Here is a 27,110-nt window from a genome sequence, read left to right as displayed (position 1 = left end):
CAAAGTGTGAGTTTATAAATGAGGAAAAACATTGCCCAGATCTTCCATTCTCTGGATGGTCAGAGACCGGATGTATCCCAGAGGATGTGCTACGGGACCCCTTGGAAATCCCAATGCAAAGATTCCGTGGGAATTGCCCAGCAACTTTCAGCTTCTGATGGGAAATTACCCTGCAACTGGAACCCTCCGAAAAGGTCTCCAACTCTGAGGATAAGTCGGAGTGTTCAGACTTACTTACCTGGGTAGTTACCCAGAAAATATTAGACAGGCAAAAACAATGTCTATCTCCTGGGTGACTATACAACTGACCCCACATTCACCCACTCCGACTCCCACCCAACTCTCCACTGACTCACCCCCCTGACTCCCTCTGACTCTCCAACTCCCACCAAACCTCCATCTCCCACTGACCCTCCAACTCCACTCTGATCCTCCAACTACCCCCTGACCTTTCAACTACTCCCCACTCTGACCCTCCAATTCCCCATTTCCAGCTGACCCTCCAACCGACCCCGACCCTCCAACTCGCCCCTGGCCTTTCAACTACTCCCGACCACCCCCACCCCCCCAACTCCCCCGACCCTCTGACCCCCTGACCCTCTGACCCCCAACCCTCTGACATCCCTGACCCTCCAACTCCCCCACTGACCTTCTGTCTCCTCCTCCCGACCTGACCTGATCCACCTCACCACCCTAGGCACTCTGCCACCCTACCAAACCTACCATCCTTTCACCCTGCCAGCCTATCACCTGGCACACTACCCACCCTGCCACCCTACCACCCTGCCACACACCTGCCCTGTCACTTACCCACCTTGCCACCCTACTCACTCTGCCACCATGCCACATACCACCCAATCACACTACCCACCCTGACACCTACCACCCTACCCAGCTGCCACCCTACCTGCCCTACCACCCTACTCATCCTGCCACTCTCTACCCACTTACCTCACTAGCACCCATACACTGACAGAGTGATAAGCTATTTAAATGTCCCAAAGCTTTTCACTGCATGTTAGTGAATGAAGATTTGGCAGAATACCGCAGCTAGGGCCATAAAAAGGGGGCATGTCTAGGTTTCTCTTGACGATCCTGCGTGATGGGGAAGGACTCTGAGAACAGGTACACTCCGCATTTCTGAGGAAGCCTGCTTCAGACGTCCAGGTGAGAAATGCAGAGCTGCACCTTAGTGTGTGGGAAAAGGAGCGGTGTGGCTAGCCGACTGTGATTGTCACTCCTCGGAAGATTCGGCCCATTATGAATAGGAAAAGGAATTGCAAAATAAATAAACAAGAAAACAAGGAAAAAACAAAGCCATAAATTTCTGCTGGAACACAACAATATCGAGGTGTGAGCCCTTGGTGGTAGAATAGGGGGGGCTGCGCTTCTTGGGAAAAGACAAAGCAGTTGCATTGAATATGGAGTAAGGTGCTGTGAAACCAACTGTATTTAGGAGAGGAAAACTCTGAGTCCAAACCAGACTGTGCTCATCTGGCCCCCTCAGGTCCTCTAGTGGAGGAAAATAATGATTTCAAATCTGTGCTGGATGGCACCAATTGCCTTGAAAGGTCACCAGCCAAGGGTATCCATGCCTGATCATCATGGATATACCACCTCAACCCAACGAGCTGTCTGGAAATCCCTCTGCCTGATTAATGGTTGGGTCGGTCATCTCCCGATATTATTGCACATTGTCCATCATGTTGATCACTAAGGAGTATGCCGTCTGGAGTACTGATGTCCAGAGGGGATATATTAGCTGTGGTATCAGATGCATCTGTTTGCTGGAGCTATCTTAATACCACAGCAACAGCATCTAAAACTGGCACCCACAGGCTTTGTAGGAATGGTGTTGATGTTCCCTGAGATGGAGACCTACAAATGTGCACTTTCAAGGTGTGCACTGTGAATGATTCTTTTGCGGCCTTTACCTTTGAAAGAAATGGGAAGGGTGCTTCAACAGTTCATTGTCCAACTGCTTCCTCCTTCAGGTGTGTCATCCCAGGCAACTTCCATGACAGTACCTGACCCAAGTATTTTGGTTAAATCATGCGAGGAATTGCTAAGGTATGAGGTACGAAGCTGAGCAACACTTCAAGCTGTTGAGGAACACCAGCAGGAATTCCCACAGCTGATGGGGGTGCAATGATTGACCACCTGGAGAATTGCTGGAGAATGAGAATTCAAAATTATTCCGAAAGTTTGGCATTATGAGGTTATCTCGCTTATCAACAAGAGTAAAGGCACCCGAGTGGTATCTAACATTCTGTCACTGAGAGTGACATTTGCTCAGGAGATTAAAGTCTTTAATCTTTAAATGATGAGGAAAGTGCCTTCACTTCAGGCAGGACAGCAGTGATCAGATGCTGACTCCCAAGCTGCTTGTATGTATGAGGTAAGATTTTTTGATATATATTCTTTCACGGGACATGGGTGTTATTGCCCATGCCCATCCCTAACTGCCCTTGAGGGCAGTTAAGAGTCAACCACATTGCTGTGGGTCTGGAGTCACATGTAGGCCAGACCAGGTAAGGACAGCAGATATTAGTGAAGGATATTAATGAACCAGATGGGCTTTTAGAACAATTGATAACAGCTTCACGCTTACCACACCTGCTTTCAACTCCAGATTTAATTAATTGAATTCAAGTTCCACCAGCTGCCATGGTGGGATTTGGATACATATGCTCAGAGCGCTAGCCTGGGTCTATGGATTACCAGCCCATTGACAGTACCACAAGGCTACTATACCCCCACAAGCAATATCATTGCCAACAACATGTGGTCCAAGTTGATCATCTTTCAGCCCTTGATTCTGGGTTTTATTGACAAATATTTTCCACTTTTTAAGTCATGCAATTTATCTCTGTTAGTCCTCAGGGACTAACAACCCGGTGACGATTGAAGTGTGACAGTCTGCCTGTTCCAATCAACTCTGATGTCAGTCACATCATTCCAGGTTTCTTCGATAAAGTCAGAGTTTGGATTCTAGAGGGAAACACTCATCTCTTGATGAATGGGGCCTCTATTGGTGGGAGTCACTTTCTGGACCTCGATTTTGCTGTCAATGTTGCCCAATTAGCAGAAATGGTTGCCATCTTGTTTCGACCCAAGAAACATTCATCTAAGAATTTGAACGCTGGACTTCCAAATCCATTTAACAGCCCCAGTCACTCAAGTGGCTTTCACTGCCTGGTATAGAGAGTGCAGCTGAGACGGCACAATACAGGAAGCACTTTCCGTATGTGGGATCACTGAGGCAGAAGTCATGCTAAAGTACCCAGCAGCGTGAGGCAGAGATGCACCACAGAGTAACGGATAAGAACATGGGATCACAGCATCTCCTGTTCCCAACAAATATTTGCCTGTGTCGTACCTGAACGACAGACATCACAGTGCGGCTGCAGACCAGCTGCAGCGGGTGTGTGAGGACAGTGCATGATATTTGAGTGTCACATACCATGACAGCGGATCTCCAGGTAAGGGTAGCTACCAGCAAAACAGACAGAATACCTGAATCTGCAATTCTCCTGTATGCATCAGAGGCTTGGACTGTCGGACAGGATGCACAGGCAAAACCTCTCCTAAGTGTCAAAATTGCCAAAAGGTGTGAATGGTGTGGCCAGGCTCGAGTGGTGACAGGTTAGCTTCAGGGCACTCTGAACCAGTCCTCTGAATACCCCAAGAAGCATCTGGCTGTTTACAGCTGATCCCTGGGGATCTTCTCCACTGGAAGGCGATCAGAGGACCATGAAAGGTGGGAACAATCGATCCACCAGGTACTGCTCTGAAGGAGTGTGTTACCATGATGGTGTGAGATTAGCATAGAGGAGGCAATAAGATTGGAACAACAGTGTAAAGGAAAGTGCAATTGCTTGCAAACGATTTAATTCATGTTGATTAGGATTATCTGTAGGTGTTGCCATTACAACCTAGCTCTTGTTATCCAGCCTGCAGCCTTTCTCGCTTAATTACTGATCCTTTCTCCCCGCAGAAAAAGGTTGAGCGAAACCTTGGATCAAACATAAACGAAAAGAAACAAAGTACCAAGTTGCTCTGCCTCATGCCACTTGGGTGCATTCCCTGGCTCCGTTTTAACTGCGGCTCGGCGACAAAGCTCGACTTTCCTCGCCTGCTGCCCGGGGAGGGAGGGGGGGTGCAGGCGTGTGGGCGCGCGGGCCAGGCGAGGGCAGGGTGCAGGCGGGTCGCGGGAGCTGTCAATCAGAGCGCGTCACTGACTGGGCTCAATCAGAGAGGGGAGAGCGGGCAGCCCCGGGACCAAGAGAGACAGAGTCAGAGAGAGAGAGAGAGAGAGGCAGGCAGGAGAAGGGCATTCACACTCTTGCCTCACTCCATGCACGGACGCTGCAGCTGTGACTTATTTTGACAGTGCATTGAAAATAAGGAACTAGAGGGTCAGGGGGTGGGGGGGGGTTTAAAAAAAAAAGAGGGGGGTAAATTCCTCATGAGAATCTTTATCTTTTATTGTGAAGGGAATATTCTCGTTTTGAATTGGGATTGTTACAATACTGGGATCTTTCATTTTAAGTGTCACTAGGGTTTTTGAAGTTTTTTTTTTGTTTTGGGGAGAGGGGTGAGGGGGGGGTAAAGACACTTTATTGTTTAGGAGTCTCTCTCTCTCTCTCTCTCACACTCACTCACTCTCTCTCTCTCTTGGGCTGGTCATGTTGAAGAAGCGCTGTGAGGGAGCCGGTTTGCTTGCAGTCTGCCTGTTGTGGTCCAGCTGCTGGGGACGGACCCGGGACTGCCAGCCGTGCCAGCGGGAGAGGTGCGAGGAGGAGCCGCCGGCTTGCCCCGGGGGCCGGCTGCTGGACGCCTGCGGCTGCTGCCCGGTGTGCGCCAAGCAAGAGGGGGAGGCGTGCGGGGGTCAGCCGGGCTCCGGGGGCTCCGGCTCCGGCTCGTGTGACACGGGACTGTGGTGTGTGAGCGAGAGCCTCGCCGGCTCCGAGGAAGGGGAGGACGGGGAGAGCAGCTCCGGACTTGACCGAGGGCCCTCGGTGGGGGTCTGCAAAGGTGAGCAGCGCCAAGTTTGACAAAAAACCCCTTTGCTTTCTATTTCTCTTTATATCTATATAAATATATATATATATATATGTATTGGTTCTGCTTTGCAACTGACTTCCAATATTGCAAAGCCAGTCGAGTGAATGTTTGCTGCTGGCTTTGGGGTGCGTTTTACCCGGAATGTTGTGGGGAAAGCCGGTTTAGGATACCTGTGGGTTGTCAGTCTGCTCACCTGGGGAGGTGCAGGATAACGCCAGCAAACAGTGCGACCTGTATCTAAAAACCTGCCAAGGCGATCGGTCCAGACCCCGTTACTAAGCTTGGATCTCTATCGGAACCTGTGTTGCCAGCAGTGAGTGCGGATTCTGTTTTAATCGCGGTGAATGATTGATAAACGCGGTTGGGGGGGTGGGGGGGTGGGTGGGAAATGATGTGCTCAGGGCGAAGCTCCACAAACCGGCCAAAGCTGCAGTGTAAAAGTGGGCGCAGACTTCTGTGTGCAAACCGCTCAACAAGTGGCAGGTGTGGCCAGCTACAATGTGCGTTTATATATTGACGTTAAAGTTAGAGCCAAGTATCTTACACCCCTCTTCAGTCAACTTAACGTTTTTGGGTGTTTCACAAATGTTGTTTGCAGTCATCCTGTCCTTTTTTGCAGTAAAGACACGTTTGGAAGTTGCATGTGCCAGGGAGTGAGATTCCGATTTGCCTCCACTTGTGGAAGGGACCATGTCCCTGTGAAGCGGTCGTCACAATTTTGCAACCGGTTTAAAACCAGTCAAACATCGAGCAGAGAGCGAGGGAAATGTGGTCTCGCAAGCTAGTTCCTATAGGAGCATTAATCAAACGCAACATTTGAGAGCTGACAGGGGTTATAAGTGCTTCTCTGTGCTTCGGCTTGTCAATATTTATTGTGTATGGCAGCTTGGTGAACTGATTTTAAACCGGACCTGTAGTTGTACCAGAATAACCTGTACAAAGAGGGCAATCAAAACGTATAGGGCAAGGCTCAATGTGCCCCAAGGGTGCTCCGAATGAAGTAGTATTCTGTTTATTTGCCACATTCCATTGTTGTGCAAAACATTGGAAATATGCAGCAAGTATATTTTCAGATGTTACTTTTTTTTTAAAAAAAAAGTTGAATGACTTTCAGAGAAGCCTGCGTGTTTTTAAACTGTGATTTGCAGGGTTAAAATACTCGGTTTCCACAGCTGGTTCTTTTGCGAGAGTACTCGGAGAGAGGGAAATCAGACTATGGTGCAAACTGGGTATTAATAGCTGCACGATTGTGAAAGCTTCCGTTTATCCCAAGCAGTGGATCAGAAAGTGGAATTCCATGGTATGATTCATTGATTTGTTGAGAATGATATGAAATTATATATAGTTTAAGTTCTTTTTCTTTTGAAACAATGTGGAGGTTTCGTCAGTCATTTGGATTTGCAATTTTTTTTTCATGAATGCAATGGTCATAAATTAGCACTGGCACGTGTCACAGGAATGAGTGAGTTGCATTGTGCTTTAGTGTGAATGAAAGTGGGTGTGGAATTCAGTACTAGTGAGGAACAGTTCTTCCCTGGGTGCACAGCTACTGATGCAACCTTAAATATCGGGCCATAGTCTGCTGTTGAGGGGCACCTAACAGCATTTTGCCATTCATTAGACTTGTTTTCAAACTACTTGCTTGGCAAGTTGCTGAAAGCGAGAGCTGTGAAAAGCAGAGAGAAGGAAAGGGGCTCTCTGGGTTCCTGAGCGAACAGAGCAGGCGACATGGGATCTCCTTAACCAATCACGTGGAAGGATTAAGAAACAAGCTCTCAAGAATTGAAAAGGAAATGTAAATTAGACTGAGTAAATCCAATTTCAAATTGGGTATAGAAAGAGAAATAGAGACGGAAAGAAAATTGGATGAAGAGAGTAAAAAGGCAGAAAGGAAGTTTAGACAATATTAAAACTCAATTACTTGAAGGAATGAAACTCCACACATCTAACAATATTTCTGTGCCAGAGAGGCTGACTGACAGTAATTAACACTTGTCATTTCCATTAAAAGGATAATTACACTTGAAATGACAAGATTTAACTTTGTGGTGAGTTTTGTTCATAATTAATGCATTTATGTGATGAGGCAGAAGAATGTCATTTCTGCAAAGCTAATGGCGAATGGGTAGGTGGCCTTGTGGCACACTGAGTATCCTTATTGCCCCTGAGCCAGAAGCTCTGGGTTTAAGTCGCACTCCAGGAATTAATAGCCACGGAAGATGCATTCTTTAAGCAGCCAAGCAGGTTGATTACTATCTTGTAAATCTTTCCCATGTGCAACAATGGCAGGCGATAAGAGTGGGAGAAGTTGCTGGTCAACCGTGTGATGGAAAGAATGTTGGAGCCTCTACCAGCACTATCCATAGCTCCAGATTACAACATGCATGTAAGCTATGGAGCCTGGACTCCTTGTGGGGACTGGTTGGCTCAGTTGCCTGGACGGCCGGTGTGGATCAGATTAGTGCCAACAGCACCAGTCCTGGCTGGGGAGGATTTGGGACCTGCCCCCTTGGCTTTCCTGTGGTGGGGATCGTGGCACTGTGGGTCGGACCAGCCTTCAATCAGTGAACTCAAGAAAGAGAAGAACGGCAAATGGCTCATGTAGGGACTTTTTGATTTGGGCATTTAACTGTGCATCAATTCTGCACCTGAAGTTACTGTACAACTTGTGCATAAATAACAGTGGGCACCATTATTTTGACAGCAAATTCTGGCCCAGTATTAATTTGATTTTAAATGTGAAACACAAGGTGATTTGAGCATTACAAGTTACCACTTTGATTTTCAATTTATGTAAAATACTTTATCAGTATCTAGATATGCAAATTCTAGGTTAATACTCAAATGCAGTACTAAGTGAATGCTACACTGTTCAAGGTGTCGATTTTCAGGTGTGATGTTAAGCCAACACCTGCCTTGTCAGAAAGAAAGAAGGAAGGAGAGAGAAAATGGAGAACTACAGGCCATCCAAACAGGCATCAGATGTTAGGAAATGGTGGCATCATTATTAAGGAAGTGGTAACAAAGCACTTAGAAAATTATAATATGGTTAGGCAGAATTAACATGGTTTTATGAAAGGGAAATCATGGTTGAGAGATCTATTACAGATTTTTTTGAGGATGCAAGTAAGAGGGTGGATAAAGGGGATGTAGTAGGTTTGAATTTTCAAGCATTTGATACGAGGCCACATGAAAGGCTGTTAAACAAGGTAGGGGCTCATGGGTTTGGGGGTAATGTAACAGCACAGTTAGAAAATTGGTTAAAAGACAAAAATTGAGAGTAGGAATAAATTAATCATTTTCAGGTCGGTAGGCTGTCACGATTGAGGTGCTGCAAGAATCCATGTTGGGGCTATTTACAATCTGTATTAATGAATTGGTTACATTCCTTTTGGTCCCTTCATTTGAAGTTGCTGATGATACAAAGCTAGGTGGGAAAGTAAGCTGTGAAGAGGACACAGTCTGTGAAAGGGCTGGAAATGGATTAGGTGAGTGGGAAAGATGGAGTGAAATATGGGGTTATTCACTTTGGTAGGAAGAATAGAAAAAACAACTTTTTAAATGGTGTGAAATTCTTAAATGTCGACATTCATTGGGATTTGGGTGTCCTTGTATAAGAAACACGAACTTTTAACATGCAGGTACAGTAAGCAATTAGGAAGGTGACTAGTATGTTAATCTTTTATTGCAAGGGAGTTTGAGCATAGAAGTAAGGAAGTCTTGCTGCAATTGTACAGAGCTTTGGTGAGACTGCACCTGAAGGGTCGTATACACTTTTGGTCTCTGCATCTAAGGAAGTATACACTTACCTTAGATGAGGTGCAGCAAAGGTTCACCATATTGATTGCTGGGATGACAGTGTTGTCCTATTGAGGAGAAATTTAGTAGGTTGGGGCTGTAATCTATGGATCTTAGAAGAATGAGAGGTGACCTCATTGAAATAGATAAAATCCTGAGGGGGGCTCGACAGGGCAGATGATTTTTTTTGCCCTTTCTTGAGACGAGTGTCACTGGCAAGCCAGCATTTGGTGATGGAGGGAATGAATGTTTAAGGTGGTGGTTGGAGTACCAATCAAGTGAGCTGCTTTCTCCTGTATGGAATTGAGTTTGTGTTGTCCACACATCTCCATTTACCTGGAAAGTATTCCATCATATTGCTGATTTGTGCCTTGTACATAGATGGTGGACAGACTTTGGAGAATCAGGAGGTGAGTTACTCGCTGCAGATTTCCCAGCCTCTGACCTGTTCTTGTAACCACAGTATTTGTATGGCTAGTCTAGTTCACATCCTGGTCAATGATAAGCCACCCAGGAAGTTGATGGTGGGGGGATCAGCTACAATAATGCCATTGAATGTCAAGGGAAGATGGTTAGATTCTCTGTTGTTGAAGATGGTCATCACCTGGCACTTGCATAGTGTGAATTTTACTTGCAATTTATCAGCCCAAGTCTAACTGTTGTCCAGGTCTTTCTGCCTATGGACATGGGCTGCTTCAGTTGCTGAGAGGTGCTTTCCCCTGACTGGAGAATCTAGAACCAGGAGATGTAGTCTCAGAATCAAGGGGTCAGCTATTTATGACTGACATGAGATGAGATTTCTTCACTCTAAGTGTCATGAATTCTTTGCCCCAAAGGGCTGTGGGCTGAGTCCTTGAGAATATTCAAGGATGAGACCATTTAGATTTTTGGAAGATATTGGAAAGTGAAGTTGCGGTGGAGGTTCAGCTACGATCTTATTAAATGATGGCACAGGCTCAAGGGACCGTATGGCCTACTCCTGTTTCTTATGTTCTCATTGTTAGATGGGTATAAAAGATCGCAGGGCACTTTTGAAGAAGAGGAGGGTGTTCTCCCCTGTGTCCTGGTAAATATTTATCTCCCAATCAACATCAATAAACAGATTAACTGATTATTCTCACATTTCTGATTGGGGGACCACAATTGGATCCCACAATTTCTATATTATGTAATGGCGACTAGACTTCAAAAGTACTTTATAGACTGCGAGATGCTTCAGGATATCCTGAGGTCATGCAATGCTCTATATGATTGCAAGTCTTTTTCTTTTTAATAATTATTCCAGTTAAATTTACAACCAGAAAATGAACAAACTTCTCATGTTGGTCAATAAAGCTGCCTTTTTATTAGGTTATAAATCAAGATTGAATGTCGGCAATGATCTGGTTATCTCGTTGTGCATTCTTTCAAGTGTAAACCAGTAGAGTTTTGACAGAGGAATGTTCATATAACATGATGGTTCTCCCTGAAGCCAGACATTCTTTGGTTCATCCACATCATTCCTTAATGTATTTTACTCACCTTTTTACAGTAAGTCAATAAGATTTCCAGGTGTCGAGTTCAACTATTTCCAAAGTGTTTTTAGGCATGTCTGAAGGATTCCCAGTGATTTGTGATTTGACCCATCTTGCAGTGACCTTTTTCATTGCTATCTGACTTAAAATATTTTAGGGTTTAAATTGCAAAGAGCGATGAAACAAACCGTGCTTCCCCGATGAAATAGAAAATACTGGTAAATCTGATGGGATCCAGAGATCCCTGACCAGACTGAGCTTGGAGATGATAGTCCAAAGCAGAGGTGGCTCACCACTAGTAATTAATGGAAAGAAATTGAATTTAAAACCACCCATTGGTGAACCTGCCTCTGGCTGCACTGGTATATGAGGTCCCTGTCTTTGAGATGGGGGTGGGCACTAGATTTTAGGGCAATGCATTGACAATTTGGCCGACCATGTCATAAGACAAAAGTGGGGAATAATACAGTTCCAAAGATAAAATAGGTTCAGTGACACAACTGGATTAATGAGCTATAGCAGAATCATACAGCACAGAAGAGGCCGTCTTTATTGTGCTGCATCTTGAAATGAGGTATCGACTTAGCCCTGATCTCCTCTTTCCCCAGGGCCCTGCACAGTTTTCCTTTTAGTTCAATTTAAAAGGAGAAAAAACTACTGTAGGTCTGTTTTAATGGGATTAGCTCAAACTATCATCAAACAGAAAACAATACTTCAAGTAACTCCAAAACGACTCCACAAGCTGGGATAAATCCAACATAAATAAAGGATGTTACACATCAGTCAGTGGAATTTAGCTTTTATCTCACTTGTGATAGACTGGATGCAAGTATATGGAGTTGATGTTTATGACAAGCGCACTGAAATACCAGTTCCACCTCCTTATAAGTAACACCCTGTTTTGTCTTTGTAAAAGAGTAAATATAGCCCAACGCATACAGGTAAAACCAAGCAGCATTCATAGGTTAGGATACCTCCATGTTGAACACCGCTTGGAGGAAGCACTGAGGGTGGCATGGGCGCAGAATGTACTCTGGGTGGGGAACTTCAATGTGCATCACCAAGAGTGGCTTGGTAGCACTGCTACTGACCGAGCTGGCCAAGTCCTAAAGGACATAGCTGATAGGCTGGGTCTGCAGCAGGTGGTGAAGGAACCAACAAGAGGGGAAAACAATACTTGACCTCATCCTCACCAATCTGCCTGCCATAGATGTGTCTATGACAGCAGCAGTAGGAGTGATCACCATAGAGTCCTTGTGGAGACAAAGTCCCATCTTCAGATTAAGGATACCCTCCATTGTGTTGTGTGGCACTACCACCATGCTATGTGGGATAGACTTCGAACAGATCGAGCAACTCAAGCCTGGGCATCCATGAGGCGCTGTGGGCCATCAGCAGCAGCAGCAGAATTGTACTGAACCACAATCTGAAACCCCATGGCCCGGCATATCCCCCATCTACCATCACCACCAAGCCAGGGGATCAGCCCTGTTTCAATGAAGAGTGTAGGAGGGCATGTCAGGAGCAGCATCAGGCACAACTTAAAAAAAAAGGTGCTAACCCGGTGAAGCTACAGCACGGGATTACTTGTGTGCCAGACAGCATAAGCAGCACGCAATAGACAGAGCGAAGTGATCCCACAACCAATGGATCAGATCAAGGCTCTGCAGCCCTGCCACATCCAGCCGTGAATGGTAGTGGACAATTAACTCACTGGAGGAGGAGGAGGAGGAGGAGGCTCCACAAATATCCCTATCTTCATTGATGGGGGAGCCCAGCACATCAGTGCAAAAGATAAGGTTGAAGCATTTGCTACAATCTTCAGCCAGAAATAGTGGATGATCCATCTCTGCTGCTCCGGAGGTCTCCAGCATCACAGATGCCAGTTTTCAACCAATTCGATTCACTCCACTTGATATCAGGAAACAGCTGAAGGCACTGGATGCTGCAAAGGCTATGGGCCCTGATGATATTCCAGCAATAGTACTGAAGACTTGTGCTCCAGAACTTGCTGTGCCCCTAGCCAAGCTGTTCCAGTATAGCTACAACACTGGCATCTACCCGGCTATGTGGAAAATTGCCCAGGTGTCTCGTGTACACAAAAAGCAGGACATGTCCAACCCGGCTAATTACCACCCCACCAATCTGCTCTCCATCAGTAAGGTGATGGAAGGGATCATCAACGGTGCTAGCAAGTGGCACTTGCTTAGCAATAACCTGCTCACTGAGTCACCAGGGCCACTCAGCTCATGACAGCCTTGGTTCAAACATTGGACAAGAGCTGAACTTGTGAGGTGAGAGTGACTGCCCTTGACATCAAGGCAGCATTTGAATGAGTGTGGCATCAGGGAGCACTAGCAAAACTGGAGTCAAAGGGAATCAGGGGAAAACTCTCCACTGGTTGGAGTCATACCTAGCACAAAGAAAGATGGTTGTGGTTGTTGGGGGTCAGTTATCTCAGCTCCAGGGCATCACTGCAGGAGTTCCTCAGGGTAGTGTCCTCGGCCCAAACACCTTCAGCTGCTTCATCAATGATCTTCCTTCCATCATAAGGTCAGAAGTGGGGATGTTTGCTGATGATTGCACAATGTTCAGCACCATTCATGGCGACTCAGATACTGAAGCAGTCCATGTCCAAATACAGCAAGACCTGGGCAGTATTCAGGCTTGGGCTGACAAGTGGCAAGCAACATTCGTGCCACACAAGTGTCAGGCAATGACCACCTCCAACAAGAGAGAATCTATCCACCGCCCTTTGACATTCAATTACATCACCATTGCTGAATCCCCCACTATCAACATCCTGAGGGTTACCATTGACCAGAAACTGAACTGGACTAGCCATGTAAATACTGTGGCTACAAGATTAGGAACCCTGTGGTGGATAACTCACCACCTGACTCCCCAAAGACTGTCCACCATCTACAAGGCACAAATCAGGAGTGTAATGGAATACCCTCCACTTGCCTGGATGAGTGTGGCTCCAACAACACTCATGAAGCTTGACACCATCCAGGACAAAGCAACCTGCTTGTTTGGCATCCACAAACATTCGCTCCCTCTACCACCGATGCACAGTAGCAGCAGTGTGTATCATCTACAAGATGCACTGCAGGAACTCACCAGAGCCCATTAGACAGCACCTTCCAAACCCACGACCGCTACCATCTAGAAGGACAAGAGCAGCAGATGCATGGGAATACCACCGCCTGAAGTTTCCCTCCAAGCCACACACCATCCTGACTTGGAAATATATTGGCCGTTCCTTCACTGCCACTGGGTCAGAATCCTGGAACTCCCTCCCTAACAGCACTGTGGGTGTACCTACATCCTATGGACTGCAGCGGTTCAAGAAGGCAGCTCATTGCCACCTTCTCAATTAGGGATGGGCAATAAATGCTGGCCTAGTCAGCAACACCCACACTCCATGAGTGATTTTTAAAAAAAATTGTTTTGTTTTTATTCTCTACTTCCAATAGGAAGTTTTATATGTAGCAGAATATGAATGCAATACTTTCTCAGGACACTTATTCCTTCACCATCGATTCAGTTTTAATGGCGATGTTTTCTTAGAGAAGACTTGCATTTATATAGTACCTTTCACAAACCCTGGATGTCCTAAAGTGCTTTACAACTAGACTACATGTCTGCTTCATACTTTTCAAGAGAAAGCATTTTGTTTTGTTTTGTTTTGAGAGGATCCCTCTGGTTGTAAGTTTATCCAGCTGTACAGCTTCATGCTATTTTCTGCTGTTATGCCAATAGGCTGCTATAATTGGCCTATTAATTCTAGGCTTAGGAAGCGAAAGATCATGCACGGTGCCCAGTCCTAATTAATCTCCATGACGTTGCTGGGGCTTTGTAACTGCAAACGTCAGGTGGAAAGCAGACTGAGCTACGATGTTTCCACCTGTCAGACAGCCAGGTGACACTCGCTGTTTTGGCTTACACAGGCCTCATGCAAAAGCAAAAATGGCGAGCAACTGTACCTTGGAATCCCAACAGGAAATCAGTGCAATCGGATGGTGAAATTGTTCATTGGATGGTTAGGGGGGCTGGGGAGGTCAGGTAGTGGTGGTGGCGGGGGGGAGGGATAAGGGAGAATAAGAATAATAGAATAATAGAATTCAGTGTAAACTGATTCTCCATTCTGCCCATCTCCCAGATTAGGTAGAGTGACCAACATTAATAGTGAGCCGGCTGCCATTTGTTGCGGTATTATTTGGTGCCCTTGACACAAGATTTTGGTATAGGTGGCCAGCAATGCAGAGCTACTGTCTAAGTTGCAAATGGCAGGATTGTTAATAGATTTTTCTGAAGGTAGTGTGTATATATATACTGACTTTGTTTTGTAGAAAGAAAGGAACTGAAGAATACCTTTGAATCCAATACTCTTTCATAAATAGAACAGATAATTGACCAGACTAACCACTAATACAGTGCGTGGAACGTGGAATACTCGACTACTCATGGGTAACATGGAAATTATTGTTAGTGCCTTTCCATTTTTGGTTTGTGTTGGTCTGTGTCACTTTTTCTCAAGCTGAATCTCTAACGTGGCCTTTTAAAAGCATTTTTTTAGTAACTCAACTACTAAAAATGCCAGATGTTTAAAATGTGTGAACAAGGAAAAATATGACCAGCACATCAAGTCTGTTTGCTCCAGAAACCACATACAGAAGTCATCTGCTTAGATTTGCATTACCCACACCTCTCATCCTTGTAAAAGCTGGATCATACGCCCTAAATTCTCTACTATCCTTATGAAGGAATACATGTCGGTCGGAATTTTACTCAGAGCTGGTGGTCGAGGGCGAACGCCCACCACCCCCCACTTGCCAGGCTGCCCCTAGCGATTTAACGGCTTTTGGGTCATTAATTAGCTTAGGGAAAGATTGCCGCCCTTATCTGAGAGAAATTCCCCACCTTTTGAGAGCTGCCAGCCAATCAAATGATCAGATCTGTGGTGTCACTGAGAGTGGTGGCCTCACCTGGGATGACACCAAGTCCTCAAAGCCGAGAAGCCATGGAGCTGGACCAGGTAAGTCTGTGGTTTCGTTGGGGCCAGGTTGGGGGAAGGGGGGTGGGGGTTGGTGGGGGGTGGGTGAGCAGTGTGGGTGTGAGTACTGTGGAGGGGTTTGGAGCCTTGGTTGGGCTCAGGAGGGAACCCCTCAGCCCACAAAAAGGCTGTGGCATGGACATTTCTCAGGAGCGGCGATAGGAGGAGGCCCTTGGGTTGCCTTTAATTAGCCATTTAAAGGCCTCAATTAGCGCAAGATCAGGTGGCCTACCTGGTGTCTTCCCCACCACTAGTTAAATACCAGCGGAGGTGGGTAGGTGACAAGCATGGTGCTACCATTATGGCACCCAATTTTATACCACCTCCCACCTCTCAACCCGTTCCTGGGGATGGGGCGGAGCTGGGTAAGATGATATAAAATTCCACCCGTAATGTACCCCACATAATAGAAGTTGCAGCAGCAGTCATGCCATGCTGTTAATGCATACCACATTGTCCTGAAGTAGATTCAAGCTTCACAGTATCTGTATGCTGAGGTCTTGGTTGTGCTATTGAAGGAAGAATCAGAGCGTATCGCTACGTACTCTTCTCCCCACCGTGACCCCACACGTAGCCAAGTTATTAACTGGTGCGTGAGTCATCCTTTGCCTTTAATGTAAAATAAACATCTTGGACAGAAACGCTGCCAGACTTAAGAGATGAATGTTCAGTTAAATAAGCAACATCTGTATGTTTGGAACGGAAAAGGGACAAAGTATAGGATCTGGCCAGGGTAAGTGATCTGCTTACGATGCTCTTACATCGGATACGCTTTTCCTGGAAATATTATATATCGGATACTAAATTCAGTTTGTATCTGGCACATTTGAATTAAATGTGCCAGCTTCCTTTTTGATGAGGAACCTGTACTGTGGCATGGCTCATATTTCAGTTGTTGTCTCTTATTGGGGGGGGGGGGGGGGGGAAGGGGTCGAGAGCAGTGAGTTTTTTGGCTCTGAGGGGGCAAAAATTTCTTTTTTGTGGTAAGCTATTTTCTGAATGATTTGAAATAACTGGAACCGCGAGATTTTTTTTTCTCTCATATTCCAGGGTTGTGGTGCCTCTGATAAACATGCTTCAAGGCTTTGGGTGGCATGCAAGGAACACTGCCAAGGAGGCTATAGAGAAGGGCAAAGATTAATAGCAAAGGAAAAAGCAATAAATTAATACTGGAGATGAACCTTTTATGTCAGAAATATTGCTTACTAGAGTTTACAGCCACTTAAGCTTTTGTGTCTTTTTTTAACCTTAATTTGCAAAATGGTTTCCCCCTCATTTGCAATTGTATTTGTATTTAGCCCTGGAATCAGCAACTATTTGTAGGTCCAAAGGAACCTGTGTCAGTAACTTTCAGTGATCTAATTCTCTCCTGATTTTAATAGCAGTCTTGTCTGGCTGGGAAAGTTAATTAATCCTGTTAAATTTCAGTTCTATGAAGTTGTGCATATTTCACTTTAATTGTGCACTGTGTGGTTATCTTGCAGACAAAACTGTGTTTAGTTTCAAAAAGATCTGTTGTTCTTGTCGATTTATCCAAATAGCTTCTCTTTGGACTCTCTCAGACTTTACTTTCACCATTTTAAAAAGTCAAATTAAATGGCTGCGGATATTTAGTTACAACGCTTGAAAAAGAATCTGTTCATCCTCTCTGACACAGCAGCTAAGTTCAAGATAATTCATTAAAAGTTGTATAGGCTCTAAGTTTATACTGAGGACTAGCAAGCATTTTAATATCACTGCAGTAAAATGCTGGCCGCAGGATGCCAGGTTCTAGATTTTAACAATGCTGTATTTGGCAATTCCTGAATTGCTCCCATTTCTTTTACCACATGGACAAAATATGAGGTTTATACACTGCAAACGCTCTGAGTCTCATTTGTTATCATTTGCTTAACTGCCAATTTTAATTTGCTGCAGTATTTCTTGCATGTAAATTTCTAATAGATTGTAGTAAAATGTTATGACAATCCACAAATGTTTTGGGATTCCGAAGCCAATAGATTGTTGTTTGGTAGCACAGAGCTGGAGTATTGCTCAAAAAAGACATTTTGTTGAAGCTTTTCGTCTTGCACTCATCAGGACAATTGTAAGAATACCAATGGTAGGAGAAGCAACAATCTTATACTGTATGAGAAGAGAGTGCTGATTAGTTGGCAAGTGGACTCTGATAGGTAGAGGCATTAGCATGGGGAATGCATCAGTTAATGATAACTGACAGTTAACTTGCCCTGACAATGGTGGTATTGTGATTGTTCTGATGAGTGCAAAATGAAAAACTTTGACAAAATGTCTTTTTTCAGCAATATAGCTGATTATTCAGCCATGCATCTGAAGAATATATGCTTCATTATGAAATCAGCAGGAAGTCTTTGGTTTCATGTTGGAATTGAAAGGAGTTTGTACAAGTAGATTGCAAATGATCTATTTTATTTTAGTGTGATTAGAAATAAATTGTTTTTTTTTTGCTTTTGAATTACAATTGCCCGTGGCATTGGAAAACGCAAGATTCTGATCGGCTGAATATATTTCATTGAGGTTGAAGTAGAATGATTGGCAGATCAGGCCAACTGATGTCTTCCTGAGATGTGTGAAATTCAATAGGATTCTAACTGGTGGAAATTGGTAGTATTGGAGTAAACCAACTATTGGGCTCGCAGTTTCTCCTGAAGGGAAGTTTGCAAGGAAATTATGCAACAAGCTCTCAGCCAAAGTTGATGGTAATTAAACAACAGTAATGAATGTACAGTTAGATAAATTAATTCAAGTAATTCATTTGAAGGGCTCAAGCTGTTTATCCATTACATTTTGCCAAACTTATGTCCTAGAATATCCTGTTAAATAGTCTAGACTCAACTGTTGTTATAATAAGTGGGAGTATTGTCTATTGCTTAAACATGTTGCTTAGAAACCATAAAAAGTGGGCACTTTGCTTTAATATGAACTGAAGATTTTAATTTAGTTGTGGCAACAATGCACTAAAAGTGTGACAAGCTTTTTAAAAAATGAAAGTGGCATGTCAAAGCACTTACGCTGTCTTCAGATGGTTTGATTTTCAGTAATATTTGATTCTGATGGCAAAGAGTAAAGTATAATTGGCCGTTATACTTCTGAACAACATGTTAACCCCCTCAACAGAGAACTGGATCATTATCTGAAGATAAAATATTTGCAGGGCTGCAGGGAAAGGTGGGGAAGTGGGGCTAGCTGAGTTGCTGTTGCAGAGAGCTAGCTAGAATCTTAGAATGGTTACAGCTCAGTGGCTCCCTTTCATGCTGTAACCATTCTAAGATTCTATTCTATAAAGAATTGACCAGGGAGTTGAAGACCTGTTTAACTGCTTGAAGCAAAATGAGCACCCATGAATGAAAGGTGCACGGAGTCCTTTGATTTTCCTGATTGTTTCTTCTGCTTTCTTTTTAACAACATCCAGTAAGCAATGGGGAACTATTACAGAATGTTTATTTTTTTGTTTTGTTTTGTTCATGTGTTAATCCTCTCCTGGAATGCAAAAACGCGCATGCACACCTGGCGGTAGGTTGGTTAATTTCACTTGTTTGGCATTTCATTGCCGCCCATAGGCTAGCACTTTCGCCTGGCCAGAGATGTTGCCCCAAATCAAAGGATGTTTAAAGATTTGCTGATAACCGAAGTAGCAAGCGAGGCCCAGGCTCACATTTTTATTGAGCTTTTCCCAATGTGTAAAGTTCCGTCTTGTGTGGAAGAGTTAACACACTCATATTTAGTAATACAGTGATACAAAGAACAGAAATCCTGGACACTTGTGTTGATGCTGAAGATTAAAGTGGCATCATCAAATTGTCGTTTTTGCTCAACCTGCAGCTATGTTTCAGCTCCAGTCTCGTAATGAGTTCAGAGATCGAGACCAACAATACACTGAAAAAACAAATCATTCTGAGTTTGGCATCAGTATTGGTTGTTTCCTATGAAAGCCTCTAAAGTGGTCAATCTTTTGAATAATGCAAAGCCAGCTGACAAAGGCAAGAAAACAAGAAATAGGAGCAGGAATAAACCACATGGCCCATCGAGCCTGCTCTGCAATTCAGTATGAACATGGCTGATCTTGGGCTTCAACTGCATTTTCCTGCCAGCTCCCTGTATCCCTTAATTTCCTGAGACCAAAAATCTGTCTATCCCACCCTTAAATGTACTCGACGTCTTGCTATGTGTTCACAAGTGGATAATCCATCCATGCTAGAAGCATACCTTGTCTCTATTGCAGTTCATCACTTGAAGACGCTCTTCATTTAGTGATTTGAGTAAATTGCCAGAGTACGACAAGGAGTCTCGGGTTTCAACTGGTGGCAGGCCCATTTAGGACAAATATCAGGAGGTTTCTCTTCAGTGATCAACACACGGAAATAACACCCAGATAGAATAGTCAAGGCAACAACTCGCCTTTATACAGTGCCTTCAATGTAAGAGCATGCCCCAAAGTGCTTCACCAGGAAGGTTGTCAAACAAAACTTGATACCTGGTACACATAAGGAGATATCAAGACGGTAGGTAGGTTTTAAGGAGAACCTTGAATGGAGAGAGAGGCTAATGGATGGAATTCCAGAGTCTGGGGCCTGGACACCTGAAGGCATTGCCACCAATGGTAGAACGATGAAAATTGGAGTTGCGCAAGAGACCAGAATTGGAGAAGTCCAGCTATCTTGGATTGTAAGGCTGGAGAAGGAGGTTACAGAGTTAGTGGAGAGTGAGAATCAGTTGGATGCTGTAGTGGCAGCACTTTCAGGCTACTCTGGATGCATAATCTAAGGTGGGCTGAATGGGCTTCCTCACTGATTATTGCCTTGTGGTGTTAAATCTGACTGCCAACCAACTCTCTCTGGGATTTGTTGCAGGGCATTTAATTCTCCTAAGGCTTCTAGGTGAATCATCTGTTTCAATATGGCTCCTATAACTGAAACTTTACTTAGTATATAAGCAACTCTGCACCGAGGGAGTCTTTTGCCATGTTGGTGTTTATCTTGCCATCAGTAATTACACAGCAGATCCAGATCTCCCTTGGACTCCTATGTCTCCATCCTCCAACATGACTGGAAATATGTATACAACAAAAACTTGCTTTTATACAGCACCACAAGCCAAGGAACTACACAGGAGTGTTAACAAACAAAATTTGACATTGAGCCACATTAGTTGATAGGAGGACAGAAGAAGTACATTTTTTTTTAGGTGTGTCTTAAAGCAGCAGTTGTAAAGAGGCAGAGAGGCTTTAGGAAGGAACCCCAGAACTTGGAGCCTAGGCATGTATGGCTGCCATGGTGAAGGAATTAAAATTAGATGTGCAAGAGGTCAGAATTGGAAGAATGCAAAGATCATGGAGGGTTATTGACCTAGAGGAGGTCACAGAGATGTGGGGGGAGGGGTGGGGTGGGCAACGGAGGGAGCGAGGCCATAGAGGAACTTGAAAACAAGGATAAGAGTTCTGAAGTTGAGGTATTTGCCAGGCCGAGAGCCAATGTAACGAGCACGGCTGATGGGTGAACGGGACTTGTTTTGAGTTGGGATAGGCCCAGTAGAATTTTGAATGAGCTCAAGTTTATTAAGGATGGAAGATGGAAAGAAGCCTTGGAGAGCAATGGAATATCAAGTTTAGTGGTAGCAAAGGCATGGAGGGAATCCTAGAGCTTGGAAAATCCCAAGATGCTTCACAGGAAAAATACGACACCAAGCCACATAAGGAGAGGTGTAGGGAGGAATTCCAGAACTTAGGGCCTAGGCAATTGAAGACAGGGCCACCAATTGTGAAGTGATTAAAAGCATGGATGCTGAAGAGGCCAAAATTAGATGAATGCAGAGATCGAGGAGGTTTGTAAAGCTGGAGGATATTAGCTCTAGGGAGGAGCGAAGCCATGAAGGGATTTGAAAACATGGATGAGAATTTTAAAATCGCGATGCTGTTTGACTGGGAGTCAATCTAGGCCAGTGAGCACAGAGGTGATAGGTGAATGGGACTTGGTGTGGGTTAGGACATGGGCAGCAGAGTGAGGGATGGCTGGCTTTCCTCTTCCACATCTCATGGCACATCACTCACACCAGAGATTTTGGACATGACTTTAACTCATTCAAAACCCAACCACTTGCACCGAGTTAAAATCGGGCCCTTTTGGGTAAGAAGTGCTTCCTGAGCGAAGTCCTGGGCTTGCTGTTTACCCCTTTGTCTCTATTGTCCTGGTTTAAGTTGAGATAGCACTCAGGATTAACTTATTCTGCCTAATATGAGGACCTCATACTTACTTCCTTTCAAAGAACTGTTGAAGTTTTTCTAACCTTTACTCATACCTCAGCGCATGGGACTGGTGCGTTTAAGGTGTGGAGGAGAACGCTGAGCAGGCACCATGTAGTTGGAGGTTCACTGCTTGTTCTGTAGCCATATTTCCTGACCCAGACTGTGTTTGTTTTTGAATTCTGACCATGTGGGAAAGGGGGAAATAAATGACTGACCTTCTGTCTTCAAGATGTTTCTGGAACCCCCCCTGCAGGCCAGCCGGCTTTTTTTCTTTTTAAAAATGGTTAATACTTTTATTTACAAGAACATCTCACTGGAAAGACTGGCAGCAAAGGCTCTCTCATGCAGCTTTAAGCCACTCAGCAGACATCGCACTACAGTTCAGATGGAGTTCCATTGAATAACATGGTCTCGTTTCTTGAGTGTTTGGTGCCAGACTAAAACAAGTGGAGCAGAAAAGCCAGAGCCAAAGAATACTGCCATCATTGCCAACAGCCTCCACTTCTTCTCCACAGAAAATGGCAAGTTCTTTCCCAGGCCTCCCTCATAGTGCGATCTGCGGATCGACGAGGTACTAAAGTTACGGACTGTGCGTGCCCACAACATGTTTCCCGATTGCAGTGACTCGAGGCCTCCCGGCGCCCCTGCTGGGTGGCCGATCTGCAAACAGTCCCAGCTGTTTTTTCAGCCTCCACATTTTTGAGCATTCCATGAACACGAACACACACATGAACACGAACACACACACACGAACATGAACACACACGAACATGAACACACACAACGAAGTGCAGTAGAAGGGCAGGGGACACCCTCTTTTCCCCACCCACCACCACAACTCATTTTTATGCTTTTACAGCACCTGCCTCTTTTGAAGCCATTATGTTATTTTGGGGAACTTCTGGAAAGCCCAGGCAGCATTATGGCAGTGGAAATGTGATGCAGTAAGATTCTGTCTCTATTTCGTCCTTGTAACCCCTGAAATCTGAGCATTCCACAGGCCTGAGAGAGGAATTTCTCCCCCTGAATTGCGACCCACCAGCTCGGAGTGAGTGGTGAGACAATCTTGGGGGCAGATAGCTGGGGCCACCCCTGATCAGAAACTGTGGAACCACTTGTGCAGTTGGATTTCCCTCCTAGCAGATTAGGCTGAAGAGATTTTTTTTTTTTTTTGTTCAATTTACATTCCACCCAAATATTCTCTAACTACAAAAGTGATTAATTTGAGATGTTCCCTCCAAGCGACATAGGAAATGGTTGTTTTACGTATGCTTTGCTACCAATGCAAAATTGCACTTTTAAAGAGAGAGCAAGAGGAGAAATCAAATGTTCTTGCCCAACTTGGAGTCTGAAATATTTAACAATTTACTGATCTCTAATTGGCTTAGAAATTTTGAACTTGTGCATGTGATACTTGAGCAGTGGCCTTAATGGGATTATCACAGTGAATGGATAAATATTATATCTATGCTTCAGAACCAAGACTACCCATGAGCAGTGGCCTGTGTTTTGCAGTTAGCAGCGAATCTACAGCACTCGCCACTGACTTCTAAGAAAGATGTCCACAAAGATCTAATGAGTTCTCTTTCCAGACATGTTGAATCCAGTGCGAAGTCAAAATGATTGCTAGGAGCCCAGCAACAGTGATGTCACCAAGCAGGGTAAGCAGCCAGTCACATTGAAGTGTTCTCATAGGCAAACTCAGAAGTAAGAACTGCTGAATCCCTTCACTTTAATTTTTCAGATAGCAACATAAGCGATTGGATTAAGATGGCTACAAAGTGAAACAAAGTTTAAAAACACATTATACATGTCACTTTGTTTTTATCATAATGGGGTGATTTAACATTCCACAAATATAAAATTAGCTTTTTCGGGCCAGTGCAACAGTGATTATGAAGTTAGTGCCTTGTTTAAAAACACAGTTACACTTCATTCAAGATGATGCAACTTTTTCAAGCGTTTCTATGGCAAGGCCAATGAATAAGAATGGAAGGTCTCGTAATTTCATACATTTCCCATTGATTGCAGTCTGGGGAGGGAAGCCTCAGCAGCTCACGCTATGGGGAAACATAGCATCACTGACAGCATCTTCTGAATTTCCACATCTGGATTTGCACATGTTAGTCTCCAGATGTTTGTCAGTTTCAGTGGAGTAGTAATGGTGACTGCTGACAGTTTTACCGTCATTGCCACCATATAATCCAGGCCGATTTCTTTGGAAATCCTCTTTATTGCAGCACTCCTGAGTGTGCTAATAGCGACACTAACAACCAATTAAGATAATCAGTTGAGCTTGTAATGTGGCTCATTTACACTTGCTAGAAGCGACATACGTTCATACGCAAGGACCCATTCTCTGCAAACAAAAGGAACATGTTAATGCCTCGTGCCTTTTTTTTTAATTATCTGGGAGCTTGAGCCTATAGTTCACTGTTACTTTCTCCATAGCAACACCTTGGCCAATCAAAATCAACTTGTCAATCAGTCAGCACCCTTTTCTCCTCTAGTATAAATTGTTGTGGTCCTTTGAAATTTGGCATTCTTGTATTTGTCCTGACGAGTGCAAGATGAGAAGCTTCAGCAGCATGTATTCAAATTCAGTACCACCAAGTGACTGTTTGCATGGGGTTCTGATAATGAGTTCCTTGTGTTATCAACACAGACGGAGAGAGGGGCGCACACATGAGCGAGTGTGTGGATGCGTGCACATGCAAACACGTGCACACCTGCACGCGTGAACACGCCCACACACATTGGCACACACGCACGCTCACAAGCGCCAATGTGTGCATGTCCACTCATGCTTGCTACAACATTTTGTCTGTGCATGTGTGTCCACAAGTACAGCACGCACGCTCTGTTGTAGCAAACTGGGCAATGTTTGCTCTTTGCTAAGGGTTGGTTTGAGGCTCCTGTATTTGCCTAGACCACGCTACCTACTTAATCTGTTATCAAATCTGCATCAGTATCTGAGGAAGAAAAAGGATCCTTTGAGTGTGCCTCTGCCTAAAACATGATTCTATCTGTTCAAATTCTAACTGAACCATTGCGTACATTCCAGTATTTGTTAGTTTTACTGCAAAATTAAGTTCTAACTAGCCTGTTTTATTTTTTTATAAGTCAGGTTCATTTTTAGAGGCATTCCTCAGCCGATTGAGCCTGAGTGCTACCTGGCAGAGTTAGAAGGGAGGTAGGAACTCCTCAGCAATGTGGTAAAGTGGAGAGAGGGGAGGAAGCAAGGCTGGGGAAAGTGAGGGGTGTGGGAACTCACTCGCTGAATTTTCTTCACACGTGCAGCAACTGAATCTTATTCCGTAACTTGCTCTGATGCTCACGTTTCTGCCCTCGGCCTGCTACAATGTTCCAGTGAAGCCCAAGCAAGCTGGAGGAACTGCACCTCATCTTCCGATTAGGCACTTTACAACCTTCCAGAATCAACTTTGTTGAGTCCAACAAATTCAGACCACGAACTCAGTCCTCCTTTTTGATTTTCTTTTTCTCCCAAGTGCCAGTTTGTACCTTGTTCTCATGTTTTTGCCTTCAAACTGTGCTGACCCTCTTTCTCTGCTTTTTACACATTCTGCTATTTTGTTTTTAGGCAGTACTGCCTCATTCTTGCTAGTAACACCTACTTTGGACCAAAGCTTTCATCTTTATACTATCATTATCACTCCCTTTGTCTTGTTTCCATGACAACTTTGTAATTTAATCTCTCCTGCACTCCACCCTATCCCTGACTTTTATCTTCCCCCGCCTGCCCCTCCCCGCTTTTTCAACAGCATCAAACCCATCACGTTTCTACCTCTCTCCAGTTCTCAAGGAGTGCCATAGTGGACTCCAGACGTTAACTCTGTTTCTCTCTCCACGGATGCTGCCAGACCGGCTGAGTTTTCCCAGCATTTTCATTTCGGATGCCCAGCGTCTGCAGCATTTTGCTTTTAAATCTTATTCCGTGTTAGCATTTGTGAATGAAGGGGCTGCTGCCCCCCCCACCCCCCCGCAACCTCACCCAATCCAGACTCTCCAGCCTGGAGCCAGGATGTGAACAAAGTTTCCATTTGCGATTTGGTCAGAGGCCCTTTGTTTGCAGAGGAGCCTGTCGGCAGAGGTGAAGAGTTGTTGAGTGGTGAGACTATCTTGGGGCACGTAGCTGGTGCCGCTGCTGATCAGAAGCTGTGGAACCACTTGCTGAGTCGGATTTTCCTCCTAGCGAATTGGGCAGAAGAGATTTTTAGTTCAACTTACGTTCCACTCAAATATTCTCTAACTACAAAATTGATTAATTTGAGATGGTCCCTCCAGGCGACATAGGAAATGGTTGTTTTACATACGCTCAATGTTTCTTTGGAAGCTATTTTTAGTTGAGTGCCTTTAAAGTTGAAACCTCTTTTGTATCAAATTAGCAATCAAACACTTAAACTTGGCAATTACTGATCTATTTGATGAGCTATGAAGTTATCAAAAAATGTCAACAATAAAGCTGCAATACTGCTGAACAGCTGAATATTGTGAAATATTAATAGTTTAGAGGTCACTTAAAATTTTTGCGTGTGAGTTCTATAAACTGTAAATGATCTCTTGTTGAAATAAGCAGGAACAATACCCCTTGACAATCTTGTGGTGTTGACTGATTCTGCATCGTGGTCAAGCCCTTTACTCAATGGCTGAGCCCCTTCCACAGTGAGTTCCAGATCCTGTAGAGCTAGGATTGCCAACGCCGGTTGGCTTTCACCCTGGAGGTTTGATCATGTGACATTTGCTGATGTTTACAAATTTCCCCTTATCAAGGTTGAGTCCCCGATAAGTTCTCCTATTCCAACTTGGCTACCTGCTTTAACAATTGCCACATCCAGCTCCTCATCTTCCTATTCTTGCTCTGCCTTATTACAATATCTTTTTTTTTTGAAGTTATTCATGGGATGTGGGTTCCGCTGGCTAGGCCAGCATTTATTGCCCATCCCTAATTGCCCTTGTTCAAAGGGCATTTAAGAGTCAACCACATTGCTGTGCGTCTGGAGTTACGCGTAGCCAGATAGGGTAAGGATGGCAGATTTCCTTCCCTAAAGGGCATTAGTGAACCAGATGGGGTTTTTTTTTATGACAATCGACACCTAAATGCCCTTTTGAGCAGTTTTAATTCTACTTTTAATTCTGCTCCCTGCCGCAATTATTTATCAGCAAGTCCCAGCTACTTTTCTACCTTATGAAGTAGAGGGATTTGGGAACTCGAGTTTCTGAGGAATTTTCATCACTGGAGACAACGGAGCTGTGAGGGACATTTTCTTCTAACATTTCAAAGTGCTTGGGCCTCCAGACATGACCAGATGTGCCTTCTATTGGGTTTTGAGCTCTGTGTGAAACGGGGGGTGGGGTTGGGGAGTTTAACCATATTTAAACACAACAATATTTT

General features: G+C 44.5%; 1 protein-coding gene and 1 pseudogene across 2 annotated transcripts in view; one reads left to right on the top strand and one right to left on the bottom strand.

Moving 5' to 3' along the window:
- Positions 1–4,450: 4,450 nt before the first annotated feature.
- Positions 4,451–27,110, top strand: part of LOC144693340 (cysteine-rich motor neuron 1 protein) — a 256,361-nt gene continuing 233,701 nt past the window's right edge. The window contains exon 1 of one of the 2 annotated variants that reach the window (XM_078563159.1): positions 4,451–5,037. In XM_078563159.1, the coding sequence (XP_078419285.1) occupies positions 4,689–5,037 (349 nt within the window). In that variant the 5' untranslated portion in view covers positions 4,451–4,688. The remainder of the gene's footprint in view (positions 5,038–27,110) is intronic. The other variant, XM_078563160.1, reaches the window with a different exon arrangement.
- LOC144693342 (cytochrome c oxidase subunit 7C, mitochondrial pseudogene) lies at positions 21,985–22,303 on the bottom strand (annotated as a pseudogene).

This window comes from Cetorhinus maximus, chromosome 18, assembly GCF_964194155.1.
Source record: "Cetorhinus maximus chromosome 18, sCetMax3.hap1.1, whole genome shotgun sequence".
NCBI lineage: Eukaryota > Metazoa > Chordata > Chondrichthyes > Lamniformes > Cetorhinidae > Cetorhinus > Cetorhinus maximus.
Note: the sequence above shows the minus strand (reverse complement) of the source record. Positions and strands in the feature narration are given on the sequence as shown.